The sequence below is a fragment of the Cygnus olor genome, chromosome 1 (genome assembly GCF_009769625.2).
Source record: "Cygnus olor isolate bCygOlo1 chromosome 1, bCygOlo1.pri.v2, whole genome shotgun sequence".
Lineage (NCBI taxonomy): Eukaryota > Metazoa > Chordata > Aves > Anseriformes > Anatidae > Cygnus > Cygnus olor.
Genome location: NC_049169.1, coordinates 88,665,829 through 88,686,303, shown reverse-complemented (window position 1 = coordinate 88,686,303; position 20,475 = coordinate 88,665,829). Strand labels below are relative to the sequence as shown.

At 41.7% G+C, this 20,475-nt stretch overlaps 2 protein-coding genes across 8 annotated transcripts in view; one reads left to right on the top strand and one right to left on the bottom strand.

Annotated features, from left to right (window-relative positions):
- The window catches only part of PROS1 (protein S), a 35,140-nt gene extending 28,156 nt beyond the window's left edge, over positions 1–6,984 (bottom strand). Inside the window, exons 1-3 of one of the 2 annotated variants that reach the window (XM_040568155.1) lie at positions 6,827–6,984; positions 1,345–1,502; positions 223–247 (exon numbers count right to left, since the gene is read on the bottom strand). In XM_040568155.1, coding sequence (XP_040424089.1) covers positions 223–247; positions 1,345–1,502; positions 6,827–6,905 — 262 coding nt within the window. In that variant the 5' untranslated portion in view covers positions 6,906–6,984. The remainder of the gene's footprint in view (positions 1–222; positions 248–1,344; positions 1,503–6,826) is intronic. The other variant, XM_040568163.1, reaches the window with a different exon arrangement.
- Positions 6,985–7,093: 109 nt separating this feature from the next.
- Positions 7,094–20,475, top strand: part of ARL13B (ADP ribosylation factor like GTPase 13B) — a 49,568-nt gene continuing 36,186 nt past the window's right edge. For 2 of the 6 annotated variants that reach the window (XM_040568126.1, XM_040568112.1), the window contains exons 1-4: positions 7,094–7,228; positions 10,904–11,075; positions 12,509–12,579; positions 17,410–17,659. In XM_040568126.1, coding sequence (XP_040424060.1) covers positions 11,017–11,075; positions 12,509–12,579; positions 17,410–17,659 — 380 coding nt within the window. In that variant the 5' untranslated portion in view covers positions 7,094–7,228; positions 10,904–11,016. Of the gene's footprint in view, positions 7,229–7,312; positions 7,592–10,903; positions 11,076–12,508; positions 12,580–17,409; positions 17,660–20,475 lie in introns of those variants that run through there. The other 4 variants (XM_040568119.1, XM_040568128.1, XM_040568127.1 and 1 more) reach the window with 4 other exon arrangements.

Genomic DNA, 20,475 nt, shown 5'->3' with positions numbered 1-20,475 from the left:
TAGAAAACTTGTCTGGGCATATTAAGGACAGCTGATCACAGACCAACCTTCTGAGTGCCTCTGCTGGGATCTGAGCACAGTAAACTGCCAAAGAGCTACCATGCATTATCATCAGCATGGAAATCATTCAAATGGTATGGGCAGAACAACAAAACTAGTATTATCCAAATAGGAAGGCCAGTGGAATGACATACTAGAGTTGTTCAGGTTTCTTGTACTTACTTAAATATTTGGGATAAAAATACTCCTGCACAAAGAAAAGAAAAACAACGAGTAAGAAAAAACAAAGGTAGATAGAATTAACAGCAAAATACACCAGATATGTTCTAAAATAAATTTGTATTATAACTATAAAAGAAGCAAGAAAGAAGATCACTTTGACTCTTAGAATATATACCAAGTTTTCTGTATCACTATTGGTTAGGTTAAAACAGCAGATTATTTCCTAATTCAGGACTCAGTGGAGAGAAGATTCTGCACTGAATTGGACACTTTCAAAGTATCAATGAAAAGTGGCAGTGAAAATGAATTGTAAGTCAAAATGACTCTGAAAACTGTCTCTTAGAATGGAAGGATCTTGCCCAATATTACTACTGGATAGAGAGCAGTCTCCTTTATTTCCATTTTTAAACCCCCAAACAAACAAACAAACAAATGGAGTAGATTGAACGTTTCACAAGCAATTCATTCCAAATGAAGTGAAAAGTGTTACTAAAACGCTTTTTTTTTACAGACTGATTACTGAAATTACTTAATTTTTGTACTTAAATGTTAATAAACAGTATATCCAAATACATGCAATATTATAATGGACAGAAGGACAGACCTGTTGCATAGTTTGCAAAACAAGAATTAATTTTAATCACGTATATTTTGTATGTAATAACCCTTTTACAGTACAAAGCTACATAAAATATACTTAATGCTAAATAATGTGCAGTGGGAATGAACCATGGAACAGCGTCTTCCCCACTAGGAAAAAAGCTCCCAGTAATATGTTCAATCCCTTCATTAAAAGGGCTGCACTGCTATGCCTTCTCTGTGTAAAATTTTAATTGAAGCCAACATGGTTTCCCCACATGGAATGCTTGCAGACAACTGTGGCCTAAAACTGGTGATTCGTAGTTGAATTTAAAATAATATCTACTCAAGTATTCTCTTTGCTCATACGGTCTTTGTTATTAATTGTGCAGGTTCTATATACAAGAAACTTTCAAGCCAGTTCTTGGTCTGCAATTTTTTCTTCTTGCTACTGTTAGCTTTACAGTGTGAATTCTATGTAATTCTAGCTTTCCCACTGCAAAGTACTACTATCTACCTCATAGATATTCATGAGATACTTACAGTTTCAGGATTATTTTCAAAGATTTCCCTTGCTTCTTCTTTATTGCATAATTCTTCAACACACTCTCTTTCTAAATTTCCCTTCTTACTCTCTTCCATAAAAGAATTTGCTCGACGTTTCCTCACCAGGAACTCGGAGGCATACCGCTGGGACAAAACTTGGTAGAAACAAAGGAGCTCTGTTATTTATTTATTTTTTAACTGCTGAAAGAAATGCTGTAAACAGGACACTTATGGGGCTCTAATACAAATAAATAAATAAATGCTTACTAATGAAGTGGCAGTTTCCTATGATATTAGAAAACATGAGCAAGAGCATTCCAGGACTCTGATTTTGGTATGTATGCTAGCTGTTTCTGACCCCCCAAAAATGCCAAGTCACCATAAAAAGTTTGTACAGTGCTATGCCTGAAGCACAGTTTAAATGTCATGTGCAGGACAATACATTTTTAACTACAGATATTGTGAAGAGAGAGATGTGACTGACTAATGGGAAAAATGCCCTTAAGCTTTTTATGTTACCTCTTTCAGTGTGACCTAGAAGTAAATTTCCTGATCCTGTTTAACTTATGTGAGACCAAAAATCTGTCCTATAAAATCAGGCTACCTGTTATATGTAATTAACATAAAGCCATTTTATTTTTCAGAACCGCAAAGAACATGGCAAGTTAAAAGGTGAGAATGATATTCTGAGAAATATCAAGGCAGAGAACCTGCAAATACATTCACGTTTTACACCGGTAAAATAGAATCCTAGTTAATTTCTGTATTTCAGATCCATTGTGTTATGTGTCATTCCTAATTTTCACGTATCTTGTTATTGCTATCGTATTGACTCTTACACAACTGGTGAAGAAATGAGTTGGGAAATTGTATGAAATAGAAAGGTGTCTGTTAGCTTCAATGTTCTTTGCAGAGCACACAATATTACAGGAACAGCAACTAAATTAGACTGCCTCGTTGCTTTTATTTTTGGACTTGTGGTGCGATTAAGAGAAAAATGGATGAGCATAATTGGAAGAAGTCCAGCTCGTAGGGTTAAAGAGCACGGCTGACATGTTAACTAGAGAGCTTGGCACTTCTGCACCTGCCCTCCTTTTACCAGTTTTCATACAACGTAACCTCTCAGACCAGGGTAACTGCGAGAGGGTCACAGCACCTGCAGTGCGCACCAGACAGGGTGTACTTGCATATTCATCACCAGTCTGTGGAGATCGATTTAAGCAGACATAGTCAACTGAGAATTGTTTATGTTCATGTAATGCCTCAGACCCAGAGCACCCTTATGAGATATGCCAGCACGCAACTGTCAGGAAACAGCCTCCCAGTGAACTAACAGGAAAGAAAAACATAAAAGGTTTATTAGAAGGAGCAGCTAATGAAGTCCAAAACTTGAAGGCAGAATAGTTTTCAGGTGACAGGTATAGCTCAAAACCAAAGCACCCTACACCCTTTACTAAAGTTCTCTATCAAGTGATGACGAGAACTCTGGAGCATTTCAACACTGGATGATGACCTAAAGAAACCATTCTGTTACAGCATCCTAAAGGTATTTGATGCAGGATAAGATTGTAGTTTCAAACTGATTTATTTGCTTGGTGCATTTGACAAGACTAATCTTTACGGTAAGGCAGTAGGTAAGACCTTCTGAGGATAAGGCAGACCTCCTACAGCATACCTCTGAAGCACACCGTTATCTCAGAAAGCAACCAGCAAGATGCTCAGAAATGCAAGGAGAAGAGGTCAGCTTGTGTCCTTCCCCACTCCTCAGTATTTCAGCAGGCATCAGTCTGGAATTGGAGGATTCGTTCCTTCTGACAGACATCGTTCATCTACGTGGGAGTCTTACCGGAGAGGGGAAAGAACTGTTGGGTGAAGACTGAGCCACAAGAAAACTGCTCAGGGAAAGAAAAGGCTCACCTTACTTTCTAAGCCCCCGGTCCCAGAGGTAAATTCTTGATGCACAAGAAAAGGCTCAAGCTTGCTGTCCTCATTTGCTGCTTCCCACTCTCACAAATTTTAAGGTATGGCGTAAGTACATCTTACAGGCTACTAACATGTTTCAAGAGAGAGAGTTGGATTTTCAAGTTGTTGCTCATCCTTTACACAGCAGTTAGGAGGGGTAATGACTTGAAAACTGCTGCAGCTGTGGATTTCCTGAAACTTTTCTCTCAATCCACGAGACCACCACTAACATTGCCTGCTGCGAGACTGGCAAAAAGCATGGCAAGATCACAGGACAAGAAGGGCCCTACTGAGAACTCTTCTAAGCCCAAAGCTGCACGGGAAAGCACACCCAGAAAAACAATTTGGTAATTTGTTTTTCACCAACTGTTGCTAGTAGCATCATTTTAATTAATTGGGGTAAGTGTCCATAGTTGTTGTTACATACGAGCAGACTAACGAGAAGGATGAAGTTAATCCATCTGTTCTAAGTAATAGGAATGACAAAAAAAAAAAAGGAAAATTTTGTGTAACAGTAGTAAGGCCTGGACTGCAGTACAAAGCTCTCTTGGAAGGTCTTAAAATGCACAAGATTCAAGTAGATGTGATTATGCTGGCAGAAAAGTGCTTTCACCACTTTATGCTGTTGTGAAAGACAGAACAAGCGTGCAAGCAGAAAAACTCTCCTGCTGACTGTGTTTACATTAGAGGTTATGACCACTGCAAGCATGCTGATAGAGCTTTGGGGCAGAGGCTCGGAGCTGAAGATGAGTCCTAATTCACAGCTGACTTTAAGCAATCTTATTTTTGACCTTTTAGCGACATCATTTTCATTTTGACATGCCTTTTCAATAAATAATGTGCAAGAAAATTCCAAGTATGATGTGCTTGGGGATGTTACACCAGCTATAACGCTACCTACCTGTTTTGAATACAGTAGAGTAACGGAAACAGATCTATTCCTCTACAACACAGCAGTTTTGCCTCCTCTTAAGCCGATTCCTTACAACTTTTGAATGTAAATAAGATATGTAACTCACTGCAAATGCCATCTTTTTATTGTAAATGCTTCAATTCACATGCACAGATTTAGTCTATCTACTCAACTGGTCTTTCCCTACAAGGATAATTAATGATAGAACTTTTATTAGGGAAAAAAAACAACAAACAAAAACCCTCCTCATGGCTACTGCTGCCAGGTTGATTACAGGAAACTCCAGTCAACTTGTGCCCCTGCCAAACCAATGGTTAACCCTTAATGATCTTGGTGTATTTCATTCAAATATCACTGAAGCTTCATGGAAAACCTGACTACAGTTTCAGCTGGTGCTGTATAGTCACAGTGCAGTAATTCGTTATCAAACACCTTTAAAAAGAATACTCCTAATAAAGAAAAAAAATGGGGCAGAGGATGAGACGGAAGGGTTCCTCACAGCTGTTTTGTAGTGTACACACAGCCAGCCATAGACCTGCACAGCTTAGAGCTGCTACCCAACACCCAAAGGCATTGCAGCCTGCTAGTGCCCTCTCACAGAAACTCTGAAGACTGAGCAAACTGAATAAAAATTAAATGGGATGCCATTCTAGATAGTGGGGTCACCTGATTCATACAGCTGGTGTACTGCAATCGGCTCTGCAATTCCAGCAACCAGAATCTTCTGAAATGTTCCTCAGTGACATAAGGTTTAGGTAACCAACAAAACAAAGCCAACTGTCTGCTTATGTTTGCCTGTTCTACATCTTATCCAAAGCTTGTCCTTCACGGGATGTTGGCCCAAATACAGCTGCACTAGGTTGTATACCTGACATCAGAAGCCAACATAGTAATGGAAGATTTCCTAGCTGCAGACAACCACGAAGAAAGTGTTCTCATTTTTCCAAATCAAGTTCTTCCAACAAGGGGAGCAAAAGATACCTATTTATATGCACATAGATGCACGTATCCAGGCATGTGCATGTATTTAGACCGTGTACTATTGAGATCTTCACTTCCGAACACTATGCAAAACATCTCCCTGGAGGAGCAGCAACGATTAGTTTCTAAACTAGTCAACTGTTTATCCTGCTTTCTAAACATTATAATAATTAACTAAGATGGCTCTTGCTCTCGGATTCTTGCAGACTAATACTCTGATCCTGCCATAGGATGTATAGCAGACATGGATTTCACACCGAGGTCTGGATATTGACTGATCTGTCCAGAGGGATCAGGCACCATTCCCGCAGATGACTGCGGGGTACAGGGATCACAGGCAGATGGTGTGAATTAGGAGAACATCATAACACACATGTTTAGGACAACTGGTTGAAGTTCGCAAGGTTTGTATTTGAGTCTTTGATATTGCAGACTTCTTTTTTTAAAAGCTTTTTCAGGTAAAAGAAAACCAATAAGTAGCACCTGTAGAACCATAAAGAATCCCTTATTTACTTCTTCCTAACATATTAAAAGACTTTTCGTAAACCTAAACACAATTAAGCTGGCCAACAGAAACATTTATTAAGCTTGTAACTCATTCTGTGCTGTTTGCTGTAGCAAGTTACTACTGAGATGCGTTTAGTTTAAAATTGATCAGCCATTTAGATGAACAAGAACAGCCCAAGTAGCTTTTTCAGATGCAATAAACCTCAAAGATTTTTGCCCCTCTTTGTCCTTCTGGGACAAAGATTTGTCCCAGATTGATTTCTGTCTGTTCATGACAGAAAACTGCAGATAGGCAACTTTCCTTTATGATTATTGTATGGCACAAGCTGCAGTATTAAGATTTTTTTCCCCCCATCACAGAAATCCCTGGCGTTGTTCAGAGCTGCAGATGGGAAACTGGAGTACACGAACCGCAGATATTTCACAAGGCTACGACGGCTTCTCGTTTCCCACTGTTCAGAGAAAAGAAAGCTGGCAAGGTATGCAGCGGAGAAGGTAAACGGAACATAAAGCGTTATGAAACCAGGAGAAAGGGACGTGACGAGAAAGGTTTATTTTTAGGACCCATTGGAAGCTCCCTTATAAAATGACCTCTTATCTTTCCATGCTGCTCCCTTCACAGTCCGCATCCCGAGCACTCAAACAAAACTCTGAATAGCAAACATCAGTTGTTTCTCCTGCCTGATTAATGATTAGCGAGGCGCGGGAGGAAGGGGCTGCTTTGCGCTGCGGGTCCCGGTGCCCCAGATACACGCTGCCTTGGTGCTCAGCCCAAAGGCTCGGGCGGGGACGAGCAGCGCCGTGCAGAGGACCATTAGGGTTGGAGGAGACCGCCGAGACCATCAGGCCCAACCACCCCCTACCACCAATGTCGCCCGCTAAACCACGTCCCTAAGCGCCAGGTCCAACCTCTCCCTAAACACCCCCAGGGACGGTGACGCCACCACCTCCCTGGGCAACCCGTCCCAACGCCTGACTGCTCTTCCTGAGCAGAAATCTCTCCGAACTTCCAACCTGAGCCCCCCCCCGGCTACCTGAGGCCATTCCCTCTGGTCCTGTCACCGGTTACCCGCGAGCAGCGGCCGCCCCCCACCCCCAGACCCCCGCCCCACTCACAGGTCGCGGCCTCCGCCAGGGCGGCGAGCAGCGCCAGGCGGGCGAGCAGCGGCGGGCAGCGGCCGCCCCGCGGCCTCATGGCTGCGGCGGGGAGCGGGGGGCGCCGGCAGCTCCGCGGGGCCGCCCGCTGAGGGAGGGAGGGAGGGAGGGGCCGGGGGCGGGCCGCACCGTAGCCCGGACCGGCCGTTGATTGGCTGACGCTCCGAGGGCGGAGCCGCTAGTGGCCGGCTCGCCCCTCCTCCCAGCACCGCGCCCGGAGCCTTTTTGTCCCTCTCCCCGCGCCGTGAGCGGTAACCAGGGGTTACCGGGGCCTGCTTACGCGGCCCCCGAGGGGGGCGGCCCGGCACGGCCCGGCGTGACGGCAGGCACGTGACCGCGGGGGAGCCGGGGCCCGGGACGCCGGTACGGGGTGGGGGGGGGGGGCTGAGGGGGGGCGGGCTGGGGTCCGTTGGGTCGCCTAACGGATGGGCTGCGAACAGCCGTTACTCTGCAGCGGAGGTCTAGAGGAGGTCTTACTCCAGAGCGTTAGCAGTTAACGCAGTTATCTCGTGGTTTTCTTTATCTTTGTAGTGCTTTTTTTATGCGTTCTTCCTTAAAAGTTGGGTTCTCGAAGTTCTTTGTCCTGGTAATTGTGCGCGGTTGCTACCTGGATGTTATTCCCGTTTACCTACGGCTTTATGTGCTTCTGAGTTGGTGGGCTTGGTGGTGGTGCTTCACCTCAGCAAGCAGGAGGAGTTCAAGGTAGCAGCTTTTATACCTGGAATGGTACGTGTATGTTGTTAGTGAACACACATGAACGTACTGTTTACATTTAATTTCAGAGATCAATAGTCGTTTGCTGTTGCTAGTTCAAAAAGTGTATGGTCTACGCAAAATATTGTAACATAATATCATACATTTGCCCAGTTTGTGTGTAGCGTTGAACACCCTTGTCTCTTCCACGTGCCATGTTTTGGGGATTTTGTTTTTTCTTTGACATCATTCTCCCCTCTTCGGGTTTTGTATTTAAACAAGATACTTCTTCTGTGACGTAGTCTTTAGTTGCTCTTCTCTCTTTAGCAGGTTTTTTTCGTGAATCCTGTGTGGACGTTATGGATCCCGTCAGTGCTTTAGAGCCATTTAGTTACAGGCTGTCCAACTTTGCAGGTTGTGAACGTGGGATGGGATTTATTCAGTGGTGACACTCAGGCATTGAAAATGTTGCATTTTTGTCAGTAAATCATTCACGGAGCCGTTACGTTTTGCTTTTCAGCAGAATTAGCTAAAAACTGGTATAGATGTGTTGTCAAGGTTAGTGTTGGTGCTTGCTTGGGGGTTTAGGCAGTGTACTGTACTGCATGTGTTTTTTCTTGTGGCTTTTTGGATTCTTCAGAGCACAGTTTTAATGCTTGGAATCATTGTAATCATCTTGGTCTTCTCCTCAGGAGCTTCTCTATTCTTCATGCCCTAGATTTTCTCGCGGAGAAGTTATTCTCAGGTGCCCTTATACAACGCAGCATAAATTTTTAAAGAATAGCTGTCGTCTCTGTTTTAGAAGAAATCTGATCTGTTTCTGATATTGAATGATGCAGATCTGCACAAAAGCATCCTTGAATACAGCAGCTTCATAAGATCAGGAGTCCTCTGTTACTGCTTGTATAGATTATTTAAACCGTCATTGCTTAATAGGGACGAAATAAGTGTGTTAGGGATAGTTCCTCAATTTTTTCCGTACTTCTTAAACCTAGATTAGGAAGATGATGACTTCAGAAAGGTATCTTTAATTATTCACTTTTCTGCTTTATTTGAACTTTACTTGGTTTGAGGCTAGTTATTTTAAATGATAAGAAAGAAACGTATTTGTTTAAAAAATGAATTTTGATAAACAAGCTTCACAAAACTTTCCATGGTAATTAAAAGCGTTACTGCTTTCAGTTAATCTGCTTATGAAGGCAAGTTAGCAGCAGGGAATATCTGTCTACATCTTGGCTACTCTGATATAAAACCAGTTGTTTGTCAGCTGAAGCTGCTGATCAGATTCTGATCTACGACGGGATGAGCCAATGAACTGAGGTGATCACACACCTTCCTTCTGCAAGGTTTGTGATAGCCTCTGGAGGAGGGTTTGGAGTGTCCTCAGTCACTGTTCCTTGACAAGCGCACAGATAAGATTCGCCTATCCTGTACGTGCGTCCACTCCCCCAGGTGTTGGTGAGAAGAGTCGATGAGCTGGGCTTAATCCATGAAGGACTAGGGAGGTGGTGTGTTGGGTGCTGAGCGCACTCACCTGGTTCCCTGCAAAAGGCTTGCCCTGCGTTGGTTCGAGTGGTTCCTGTAACATACAATTCAAATCACTCAAATCAAAGGTTATTTTCCCCTTGTTTTTATTCTCCTTTAGGTACAGAGTGGATTTCCTCATCCTTCTACAGTATCCATCAAGTGCACCCGGGTACTTAAGCAAAGACAATCCCCCAAGTGGGTTTGCCTTTTGCCAAGGGAGAAGCAACCACACTGCCCTTCCCAGCCACTAACAAGCACTGTACTGTAACATACACTGAAGTAAGGAGGCTCCGTGACCAGTACAGGAGGCTGCTAATAACTGTAATGCTCTCAGATTAAAACTGTCCTTATTTTGAGCACAGTGTTGGGCACCAAGGACTGTGGTGGGTTGATCACAGCCAACAGGAAAACCCCTACCCAGCAGCTTGCTCGCTCCCCTCTTAACCTGGGATGGGGAGAAAGTGAGAAGATGTAGATGGAGATAATTATAATTTAATAGAGAAAGTAAAAGCTGCATACTTAAGCAGAGCAAAAAAAACCAATTCATTCACTGCTTCCCGTCAGCAGCCATTCCCTGTAAGGCGGGGCCTCGGCATACTTCTGGCTGCTTGGGAAAACAAGCACAATGATGATGAACAACCCCCCGTCCTCCTCCTTGCCCTCAGCCATCTTGCTGAGTACAACATTGCAGCATACGGGATGTCCCTTCAGTCAGTTTGATTCACCTGTCCTGGCTGTGTCCCCTCCCAGCTTCTCGTGCACCCGAGCCAACTCGGGGTTGGCAGAGCGAGAAGGAGAAAGCCTTGATGCTGAGCAATCACCAAAGCATTGGTGTGGTACCTGCAGTGTTTTAGCCAAAAATACAAAACGTAGCACCATACAGGCTGCTGTGAAGGAAACAAACTTCATCCCAGCCAGACCCAGTAGAGCACCCTGTCAGGGATGTAGTGGCTTTGAAATCGTGCACTAAAATTGACCAAAGCTCAGTGAAGGCCTTTACTTGAGCACACTTCTTTTGCTGTTACTTGCAGTAATACTGTTGTAGCTAAAGTAACTGGGGGTGTTTTATAGCTTTTGACTCTATGCGTTTCACTGCATGATTTGTGTAAGTTTTACTGTTTCGTGCTTGTGTGTGCATGTAAAGAAATAAACATGCGTGTCGTCAAGGAGTCATTTCCCATAGTTTATTCCACAAAGCAGCATCAGAAAGAGGAATATGTTCCCTGCTTCTTTCTTTCTCATGCTCAAAGAGTAGAAAATGGGATTGTAGAGTGACAGATGCTTGATTCTTCTATTTAATTTAGTGAAAATTTTTAGTCTTTAAGTTGCCCATTCCTCCAAGTATTCTCCAGAGAGACTGGTTTCCTTGATGTGTAAAAGAAACTGACAGTGAGGGAATGTACTTAGTGGGTATGACATCCTTTGTTTGCTTTTAATGTCTTATCCTGTTATGTTCTTAGGCATCACCTGTGCTTCAAATTGGTCCTTTTTTTCTGTCAGTCAGCACAGCTGCGTGATGCGATAACTAGGCAAGCACTGGGATTTATTTCGTAGCTTGCTGTTGTACTGCCCTAATTTGCAGGTTTCCTGACGTGCGCCGGTCTCGCACTCCTATGTTTTGTGAGTACTCTGATGTTGCTGCCCAGATGCATAAAATGGGGGCAAGTGAAGTGCGAAAGGATGGAAGAGTGAAAGACACAACAAGACTGTCATGGGGCTGGCTGAAGATGGAGATGCTCTGAACAGACAAGCTGCTGCTCGGGAAACGGCTTGTCTTCGTCATGCTTTGGGTCTAACTGTTTTTGGTTTTCTTGCTAGTGGTGACAAGACATGACCTGGGACTCTGCCGTCTCTCCAGTCTCACTGAATTGTTCTGGCCTGTCTCCATTTTTCCTGTAGCTTCTGAGGCTCTGGATGGCTAGTGAAGAGGGATGTTCAGTCTAATGGCCAATTGTTGCAACTGGTTAAAACGGTGGCAGGAGCCTGTCAGGTAAGCGTGTGAAAGCATTCATTTTCTACTTCTGTGCTGACCTTCTTCCCAAACTGTATCTCATGTCATCTCACCCGTGTTTCACTTTATTTTGTTCCTAGTATATTTTTTTAAACTTGAAGATGAAATCTGTTGTTCTTTTTTTCTCCAAGGGAGTATCAATACATGTTCTGAACTTGAAAATAAAATGTTAATCACTTTTAGTTCAGGTACTTTGTTTCTGACTGAAAGAAAGTATAAAGTTCAAAATACTGTCCTTCACACACTGTTTTCTCAAGTAGGGCATCTGGGGTAACGCTAGACTGTCTATGTAAAATTCAACCCCTTCTGTCTTTTTTTGATTTAGCTTCTGCATTTTGAGATTATGAAGCGTGGCGCATTAAAACACTGCCAGGAGTATACTGTACCCCAGTATAATTCTATTTTATTGTTATTATTTAATTAGCCTAATGCTGCATTTTGTGGGCAACCTGATGATCCATTTTCACTTCCAGAATTTTACTGTCTTCATTTGTTTCTGTTACTTTTATTTTAACATCCTGCATCCTTTTCCCTCTGATTAGCAGAGATGAGCAGACTTGTGTAAGCTATACTTCACAGGTGATACTGTTATAGTTTTAAGACTGGAAATAACAATGTTTTTACTGTTCCTTCACTTAAAGGAGCATAAAGGTGAGCAAATTTCTTTGACTTGTCTGAGTATTCATGAATTGGAGGAATGACTGAGTTACATACATAGATATATTTTTCCTGTGTTATTCTAAAATCCTATTCTAGTACAAATTCTAGCCTCTACACCACTTTGAATTTATAAAATAAATAGCACTGTTTTGTATGTTTGCAGCTTTCATCGCTCCTGCTTGAAACAAAAGCAAGATGAGTACTAGTGCCACTTAATTTATAGTGTATTATGTTGTCTACCCAAGGTTTTTTTTATTCTGTGTAGTGTTGTTCAGCTGCACTGGTTGAGACAGAAATAAATTGCTGGTGTAAGCAAGAGCACAGATTTGACTGAGATAGAGAGTAAAATACAGGAGAATGGAAATGAAATTAAAGAAACTGCTAAAGAGACCATGACTATACCATAAAAAGTATAAAATTTACAGTACTGTGAAATTAAGCTTCAGCAGGCAAATGCAAGTTAAGAGCAAAGTCATTATCTCACGTGAAACGTTTAGTGTGATGCTAGACTTCTCATTTAATAGCTTGTTCTGCTGTTCTGTCTAATCAGATGGTCTGACACATTGAACGCCAGATATCAAGTGGCAGGCATTATTCCATTTGTGTATTTTGATACTTATTCTTTCTACTACTTAGTCATAAATTTGCCATGCATGTATTTAAAAAAAAAAAGAAAAGCTTAAAATAGCTGATGTCTAGGTAGAAGAAAAAAGACTTGAAATATCTTTCTTTTTTTTTTATTCCTTATGGAGGAAGGTGACACTAATAATGGTGGGTCTTGATAATGCTGGTAAAACGGCTACAGTCCGAGGAATTCAAGGAGGTAAGCAATTAATTTAGTGATTATTTAACTGAAGCATTGAAAGAGCATAATTACTCACTTCACATCATTTCTGTCTAAAACATTACTTCATCTCTTAATTTATGTCTTCTTCCCATGTCACTTAAAGAAAATTTTGGTGATTGTGTTTTTCTTAAAGAGTTTGGTAACAAAAGCGAGCATGTCACGGCTCTACTGTGTGGAGAACTGCAGGTAAGGGGAAAAAAAGGGGGTCTTAGATGGAAACATAAAGATCCTGATTTTTGATGTCTGGCAGGTCATACTAGGGTGACTTAAAAAGTATGTTCCCCCAGACCTGTGCTTTATGCTCAGGAAAAGTAGCAGAGCAAGCTCTGCTTGTTGGCCAGTGTAGGTAAGATCATGTTGAACTAATGCGGAGTAAATCAGTGCTACTTTAACACACCAGCAGTAGTTGACAAGCAGCGTAGTTACTGCTCCACTGCATGTTTTTCCAAAGGTAGTAATATGGCATAGTGGCAAGGTGGATAATACGCAGACAACTACCTCTTAAGACATTGCACCATGCAGCCTAGAGCCATTGGTCTGCTTGGACAGTTAGTCTACAGAGTTGTTTTCAGTTATTTTGGAAATACCAGGTCAAAGCGTTCATAGTACTTTGGCGCTTATGTGGCTTGAATTGACCACTGTATTGTTAATGAGCAAAATATAAATTTGCAGCAAAATCTGTTCTGGATAAGGTTTCTGTTTTTGATTTCGTGAACATCATAGCATATTTTTGGACTGGAGGAACTTTTTCAGTATTTCACTAAATAGCTGAAGGAACATTGTAACTACAAGCAAGCTGTCTGTCTCTGTTGGTTGCTTAATTTAAGTGAAAGCAAGTGTTGGAAAAAATCTCAGAACTCTGTAGGCAATGTTCTAATTCACAATTAGTTTGAATCAATGCAAAGAATCAGAATATTCTGGTTAATGAAGTGTTTCACATCTCGGCATACACTAGAGAAATCAGAGGACCAAATCCTTTGCGTGTTCACAGAATCATAGAATGATTGAGGTTGGAAGGGACCTCTAGAGATCATCTAGTCCAACCTCTGCTCAGTCAGGGTCACTTAGAGGATGTTGCACAGGATCACGTCCAGACAGGTTTTCAGTCTCCAGAGGGGACTCTGCAACCTGTTCCAGTGCTCTGTCACCCTCACAGTAAGGAAGTTCTTCCTCATATTCAGATGGAACTTCCCGTGTTTCACTTTGTGCCCATTGCTACTCATCCTATCGTGGGGCACCACCAAAAAGAGTCTGGCCCTGTCATCTTTAAGCCCTGAAGATATTTATATACAATGATAAGATCCCCTTCTTAGTCTTCTCTTCTCTAGGCTAAACAGGCCCAGCTCCCTCAGCCTTTCCTCATAAGAGAGGTGCTCCAATCCCCGAATCGTCTTCGTAGCCCTCTGCTGGAATCTCTCCAGGAGCTCCAGGCTCGTACTGGGGAGCCCAGAACTGGACCCAGTACTCCAGGTGTGGCCTTGCCAGGGCTGAGTGGAGGGGGAGTATCGCCTCCCTTGACCTGCTGGCAACATTCCTCCTAACACACCCCCTGATCCCACTGGCCTTCTCAGCTACAAGGGCACATTGCTGGTTCATGGTGGACTTGTTGCCCGCCAGGACTCCCAGGTCCTTCTCTGCAGAGCTGCTTTCCAGCAGGTCAGCCCCCAGCCTGTACTGGTGCTTGGGGTTATTCCTCCCTAGGTGCAGGACCCTGTGCTTGACTTTGTTGAACTTTTTGAGGTTCCCCTCTGCCCAACTCTCTGGGTCCCTCTGAATGGCAGCACAGCCTTCTGGTCTGTCAGCCACTCCTCCCAGTGTTGTATCATCAGCAAACTTGCTGAGGGTGCACTCTGTCTCTTCTTCCAGGTCTTTGATGAGTAAGTTGAACAGGACCAGAGCCAGTACTGACCCCCGGGGACACCGCTAGCTACAGGCCTCCAACTAGACCCTGTGCCGATGGCCACAGCCCTCTGAGCTCTGCCATCCATCCAGTTCTCCATCTACCTCACTGACCACTCACCTAACCCACACTTCCTGTTCTTACCTATGAGGATGTCATGGGAGATGGTATCAAAAGCCTTACTGAAGTCAAGGTAGACAACATCCACTGCTCTCCCCTCCTCTATCCAGCCAGTAATTCCATTGTAGAAGGCTATCAGATTGGTTAAGCATGATTTCCTCTTGGTAAATCCTTGCTGACTCCTCCTCATCACTTTCTTCTCCACCTCTCTGCTTAGAGATGACATCTAGAATGAGCAGTTCCATCACCTTTCCGGGGATGGAGGTGAGGCTGACTGCCTTGTAGTTTCCGGGGTCCTCCTTCCTGCCCTTTCTGAAGACCGACGTGACATACACTTTCTTCCAGTCCTCACATACCTCCCCTGTTCTCCATGACCTTCTGAAAATGATGGAGAGTAGCTTAGCAATAACATCCACTAGGTGCCCCAGCACTCATGAATGTATCCCATCTGGGCCCATGGATTTGCATGTATCAAGTTTGCTTAAGTGATCTCTAATCCTATCCTCCTTAGGCAAGGGAAAGTCTTCCTTTCTGTTGTGTGTGCAGAAGTAGCTTTCTGGTGACTGCACAGCAAATGTGCACATATCAGTAAGCTTTATATAAAATCAATGTCATACGCATGTATAACTAGGAAAAGGTTCCAAAAAAGGAAATTGTGTGTGTATAACATATAAGCAATGGCTCTTGTGATACGTTTTATATCGTTATTTATCTCTAGAATAGCACTAGCAGTTTTCTAGGGACCTATCTGGCTAAGAGACCACTTGATTTTGGAGGGTACTTTGTGTTGTCCAATAACACTTGCAAGCAGGATATAATCTGAGATAAAACTTGTGCTTTTGAGAACAAATATTCTCTAAGCTATTTTTCCTTTTGCGATTGGCTTTCTAAATAACTTTCATCTTGTTTACATAGGAGACTACCAAGTAGTGTTTTGACAGACTCAGAGACTCCATGTCGGCTTTCTGTTTATGCTTGTTATGCAAGCTCACTGACTTGCTAAAGTGTGGAAAAAAAAGTTAGGAACATAAATGAGAAGTTATTCCTGAATCTTTGCTCTGAAAACATGAGTACTTCATTATTTCATCTTCCATTCTGTTTCAAGATCAACTTTAATACCTTTATCAGAGAAAAGTGACTATTATTTCTGAAAGTAAATTTGTTTATTGGGGAAAAAAAAAAAAAGAGATGGATGCTTGTGAAGAGGAACTCTTGGAAAGGATACTTCTGACTTCTGTGCCTGTTTCCCAAGGCTTGAATACTATTTGCCTTAGAAAGCAATTTTTTTGTCCTTAACAGGGTTTGCAGAAATTAGAACCTTCACTTAGTTTTCAGGGTTGATTTAAAATATATATACATGTTCTTTTTTTTTGCCTGTGCAAGTCATGCAGCATATGGGAGGAGGTGACGGTTGCAATTGGTGGGTTTTAGTAGAAGCCTGTTGCAAATTTATTTCTGTTCTTAGGACTCTTAAACCTGGACAAATTAACATAACCTTCAAAGTTGTATTTGCCAAAATGGGTCTACAGCTTATACAGCAGATGCTGTTTTTTTTTACATGAAGACTTTATTACTGGAGACCTTGCAGTACAACAGGACTACATGTTTCAGTGATATTACCTTAATTTCAGTACCATCAGTAACATTCACCCTTAACAAGCTCTCATGCTCTTATTTGCCTGTACAAGAGAACATTATAGCTGGCTGTCCAAACTACTTCTCAAAACAGAGTTTGAGGTTTGGAGTTGGAATTTGTCACAAACAGGTGTCCCCTTTCTGTAGCTGGAGTCTTGGCTTACGCTGCTCTGGCAGGGGGCTGTTCTGGATCCCCATCTTGGGTGTGACAAGGATTTCTCTCTCTCAGAAAAGGAATGTGGGAGCAGCAGGCTGGTAGTAATTTAGCTTCTGTGCTGCTCTTCAGGTTGCTCTGCGCTGTTGACCATGACTTTGCTTCTTCCTCTCAACACGCTGAATTTTACGTCTGTTTTTACCACCTTCTGCTACCAAGCTACATAAGACAGTTGCAGAAATCCAATTAACTCACCCCTGAAGAGTCAGCTTAGTGGTGTGAGGCAAGTGCAGGCTTTCTTTGCAGTTGAGGGAGACAGCAAGTAAAAGTGCTACATATAAAGCTATAGCTTTTTAGCATATTGCGTGGCAAACTCAAAAAACGTAAAATAACAAAAAAAGCCAAACTACCCTTGAATAAAGGGAATGAACTAATTGATGCTTAAGGAGAACCTGGCTTCATGCTCTTTAAAGGCTGATCAGGCAGCTGCTTTATCTCAGCCCTTGATTTGAGCTTTTGAAGCCGTTTGGGCAATCATGAGGGATAAAGAAGAAATCTGGCAGAACACAAGGCTTCCCAGTTCATAATACATTAACTGTTTTGTTTTGCTTCTCAAATTTGGATTAATACCATACAAATGCTATATAACTGTTCAGAAGGGGGCACCTAGGGTAAGGTTGTGTGTAAAAGTAAAAACTACAATTTGTTTTAACTGTGGTGTTAAATATTAAAAATTGCCTTTTTTGCTATTTTTTTTTCTGGTGCTAAATCAATGTAAAATAATTGGTTGAGAGTAATGTGTTAATTTGAAATTATCTTAGGAAAAGGAAAATATTAATGTAAAATATGTGGTTAGCAACATGGTGTCACTTAACAGTGAGGATTTGCTCCATGTGTTCAGAATACAGATTTTGCTACAGAAATCAAAATGTAAAATCCTCTTTAAATAGCTAAGGCAACTGTTTACTAAAGGCTTTCTCCTTTTGATCTCTAACAGAGTCTCCTGAAGACGTAGCGCCAACGGTTGGGTTTTCGAAGATTGACCTGAAACAGGGACGCTTTGAAGTCACCATCTTTGATTTAGGAGGTGGAAAACGAATTAGGAACATTTGGAGAAATTACTATGCTGAGTCTTACGGTGTAATATTTGTCGTGGATTCCAGTGACATTGCAAGAATGGAAGAAACAAAGCAAGCCATGACAGAAGTTTTAAACAGCCCTAAGATATCAGGGAAACCCGTGTTAGTGTAAGTATTATCTACAAAGGCTCAAATTATCATTAGAATAATATTGATTAATTTTTGACCTTGGGTATACCTTCCAAAGAAGTAGTTGTTTATTGTATCGACATAATGTACACTGATAGTAGTGTTGTTTTAACACTGACCAATGCTACAGTTAGTTTTATGATCTTACCAAAGTGTTTGTGCCATCTTAATATTATAGCAGTTAAAAAAAACCCTTTTCTTTCTTTCTTTCTTCTCTTCATTTTCGCCTTCCCTCTCGAGTTGTACATGGTGACATGCTAAATTGATTCACTGCATCTGACATTAGATTTATTTTTTTTTTATTTAGCCTTTTATTAGATCTTTATATTTGTTTCTCGTCTCTTTCAGTAGCAGTGGAAAAATCCATAAGATTTGTTTAAACTCTTTCAGATTTTAGTATTACTTCATATGATAGGGCATGTTAAAGTCTGTGCAAGTGTGACATGGTGACTTCTTGTAAAAATGTTGTTACTGTTTAGGCCTAGATCAATTCCATAAATTGTAAATGTTTATATTCTGCAATATCAGTAAACATAAAAATGTCTTGTTCACCTAACACACGGTGGTGCTGCTGATGCATGATCAGCAAAATCTTGTTAAAGGAAGCTTACCTCAGTAGTACTTGGCATTTGTTTCGCTTCAGTGCATGTGTTTTAAAAAAAACAAGTTTCAAAGGTCTGGAAATTCCTACACAGAACAGATAAAAACTAATCAATTTCTCTACTTAAAAACTAAGTTTTGTAAAACACTGTAACAGTTTTGTTAAATTCAGAAATGGGAAAAAAAAGAGAACAAACGCCATTTTAAAGTTACAAAATAAGCTATGAAAGTTGAAAATGGTTTCTCAGGACAGTATCTTTGGTGGGTGTAAGAACTCCATAATTCAGTGATTGTACAACATCTCCGTAGTATCATAAAGAATCTGTGCTTAAAGCTAAGAAGAGATGCCTTTTACTTTTAAGGCGTAGTGATTCTCTGGTGGTTTGAGAGTGAAGCTGGCTAATCCATTTTGATGAAACAGAGTGTATATAGTTCAACAAGCTAATAGTGTACGTGTTGAAAAATGGATTAGGTTTTAAATTCCATTTCTGTCTGAATGTTTGTGGTATAGGAAAGGCAATAAAACCATTTTAATGCAGCTAGTTTAACTCAGATATGTTCTTCTGAAAATAAACCTGTGACAGTTGACAACTGTGCAGTGTTTCAAAATAAATGTAACTTTATTTTTTCGTATAAATCTTTGTCCTAATCCTGTAACAGAGCTGATGTGGGCGGTTGGCTGTATCTGCACAGAGCCCACATGCTTCCCTGGGACTTGATTCTGGTTTTTGATCCATGTCAGTAGCTAATCAGAAGGCAGAGTCTATTAACTGAGTCTAATAGTAACTAAACTAAGTTTGTTAATGTTATTGCCTTCTAGCTGATTGACCCTCAAGCCTTTGAACAGAATTTGCTCTGGCAGTGTACCAGCTCTGTGAAGATAAATGGTAGTTCATTGTCTTATGATCCCTGTACATGCCTGCATCTTGAGTTGCAAATTCTTTTCTGTATTGTCTGTGTTTTTTGTTCAGTGTCTGCTCATGGCATAGTGATGCTGCTCAGATAAGCAAATTTAGATGTTATGCAATGGGTAAAATACATGCTGAATCATGAAGTTTATTTATGTAAATTATTTCCTTTTTAAAATTTTCAGGTTAAAAAGGAGATATATGTAACCTCATTTAGATAAAAGATTTTTTTTTACCACGTAAAAAGTATCTGTCACTGCAGGGTCTGGTTCATTAGAGTAAAAAGGTATCTGATAACAACATTGCATAAAACTATTCTCCAGGCATTCTTAAGCCGCTGCTATGTGATAGTAGATTTTTCCATTGCTCTACATATTCACTCATAGCTCTGTATATTCATTTTCAAGATGTACTCATCTGCACTGTAGAATTATTAAAAAAAAAAAAAGCAACAATAACAAAAAAGGATCAAAGTTCAGATAACTTTAAATGGGAAACATTTAATGGTCATCAGGATAGGCTTGGGAGTGTTCAACGAAGTCCTTCACTAAAGTAGAGTAATTAAACTTTCTTTTCCCCTTTTTGAACAGTGCAGTAATCATGTGGTTTGTCTACACAGAGATGTAGTTGTTCGCTCCTTCCCCTTTCCTCCCACCCTTCTCTCCCCCAACCTTTTGTTTCTTGGGTGCTGGCACTACAATGAGCTGAGTGTGGTAGCTGACTTGCTCGTTCCTTCTCAGAGGGAAACAGCTGCATGTCTCCCCACTCCTGAGCAGGGATGTGTGTCGAACTCTAGTTTAACCGGGTAGTAAGGGTGCGGAGTACACCAGCTCCTGCTAATCAAGACAGGTCTCCAGTGCTGCATCACCACGTCCCAAGGCCAGAGGGATGTCACCTGCAGCCCATGAGAGATTGGGGTCAAGCACTGTGTAGCGTGGATGTGAACAGTCCTCTCCAGAAAGGGATCCCCAAAAGCTTTTCGCTCCGAGCAGCACATGCAGGAGCCACTCCATGCCATTCACTACATCCAGGGGCCACAGCTGGTGCTGTCCCAAAAGACAACATAGTTATAACTAAGCAGCTAGGCGAGCATCTAAGATGGTGGGTATTTGAAAGAAGGGAGTGTGTGGGGGGGAAAGGTGGTAAAGGTGGTAGAAGAATTCTGAATATTTTGTCTAATAATTTTTGAATATTTTAGGACCGCGCTGTGTGCAATGAAAATGTTTAAACCTTAATGTGCAGGGAGGTGTGCAACTGGGGCCCACATTTTTTTCTTGAAATACATGA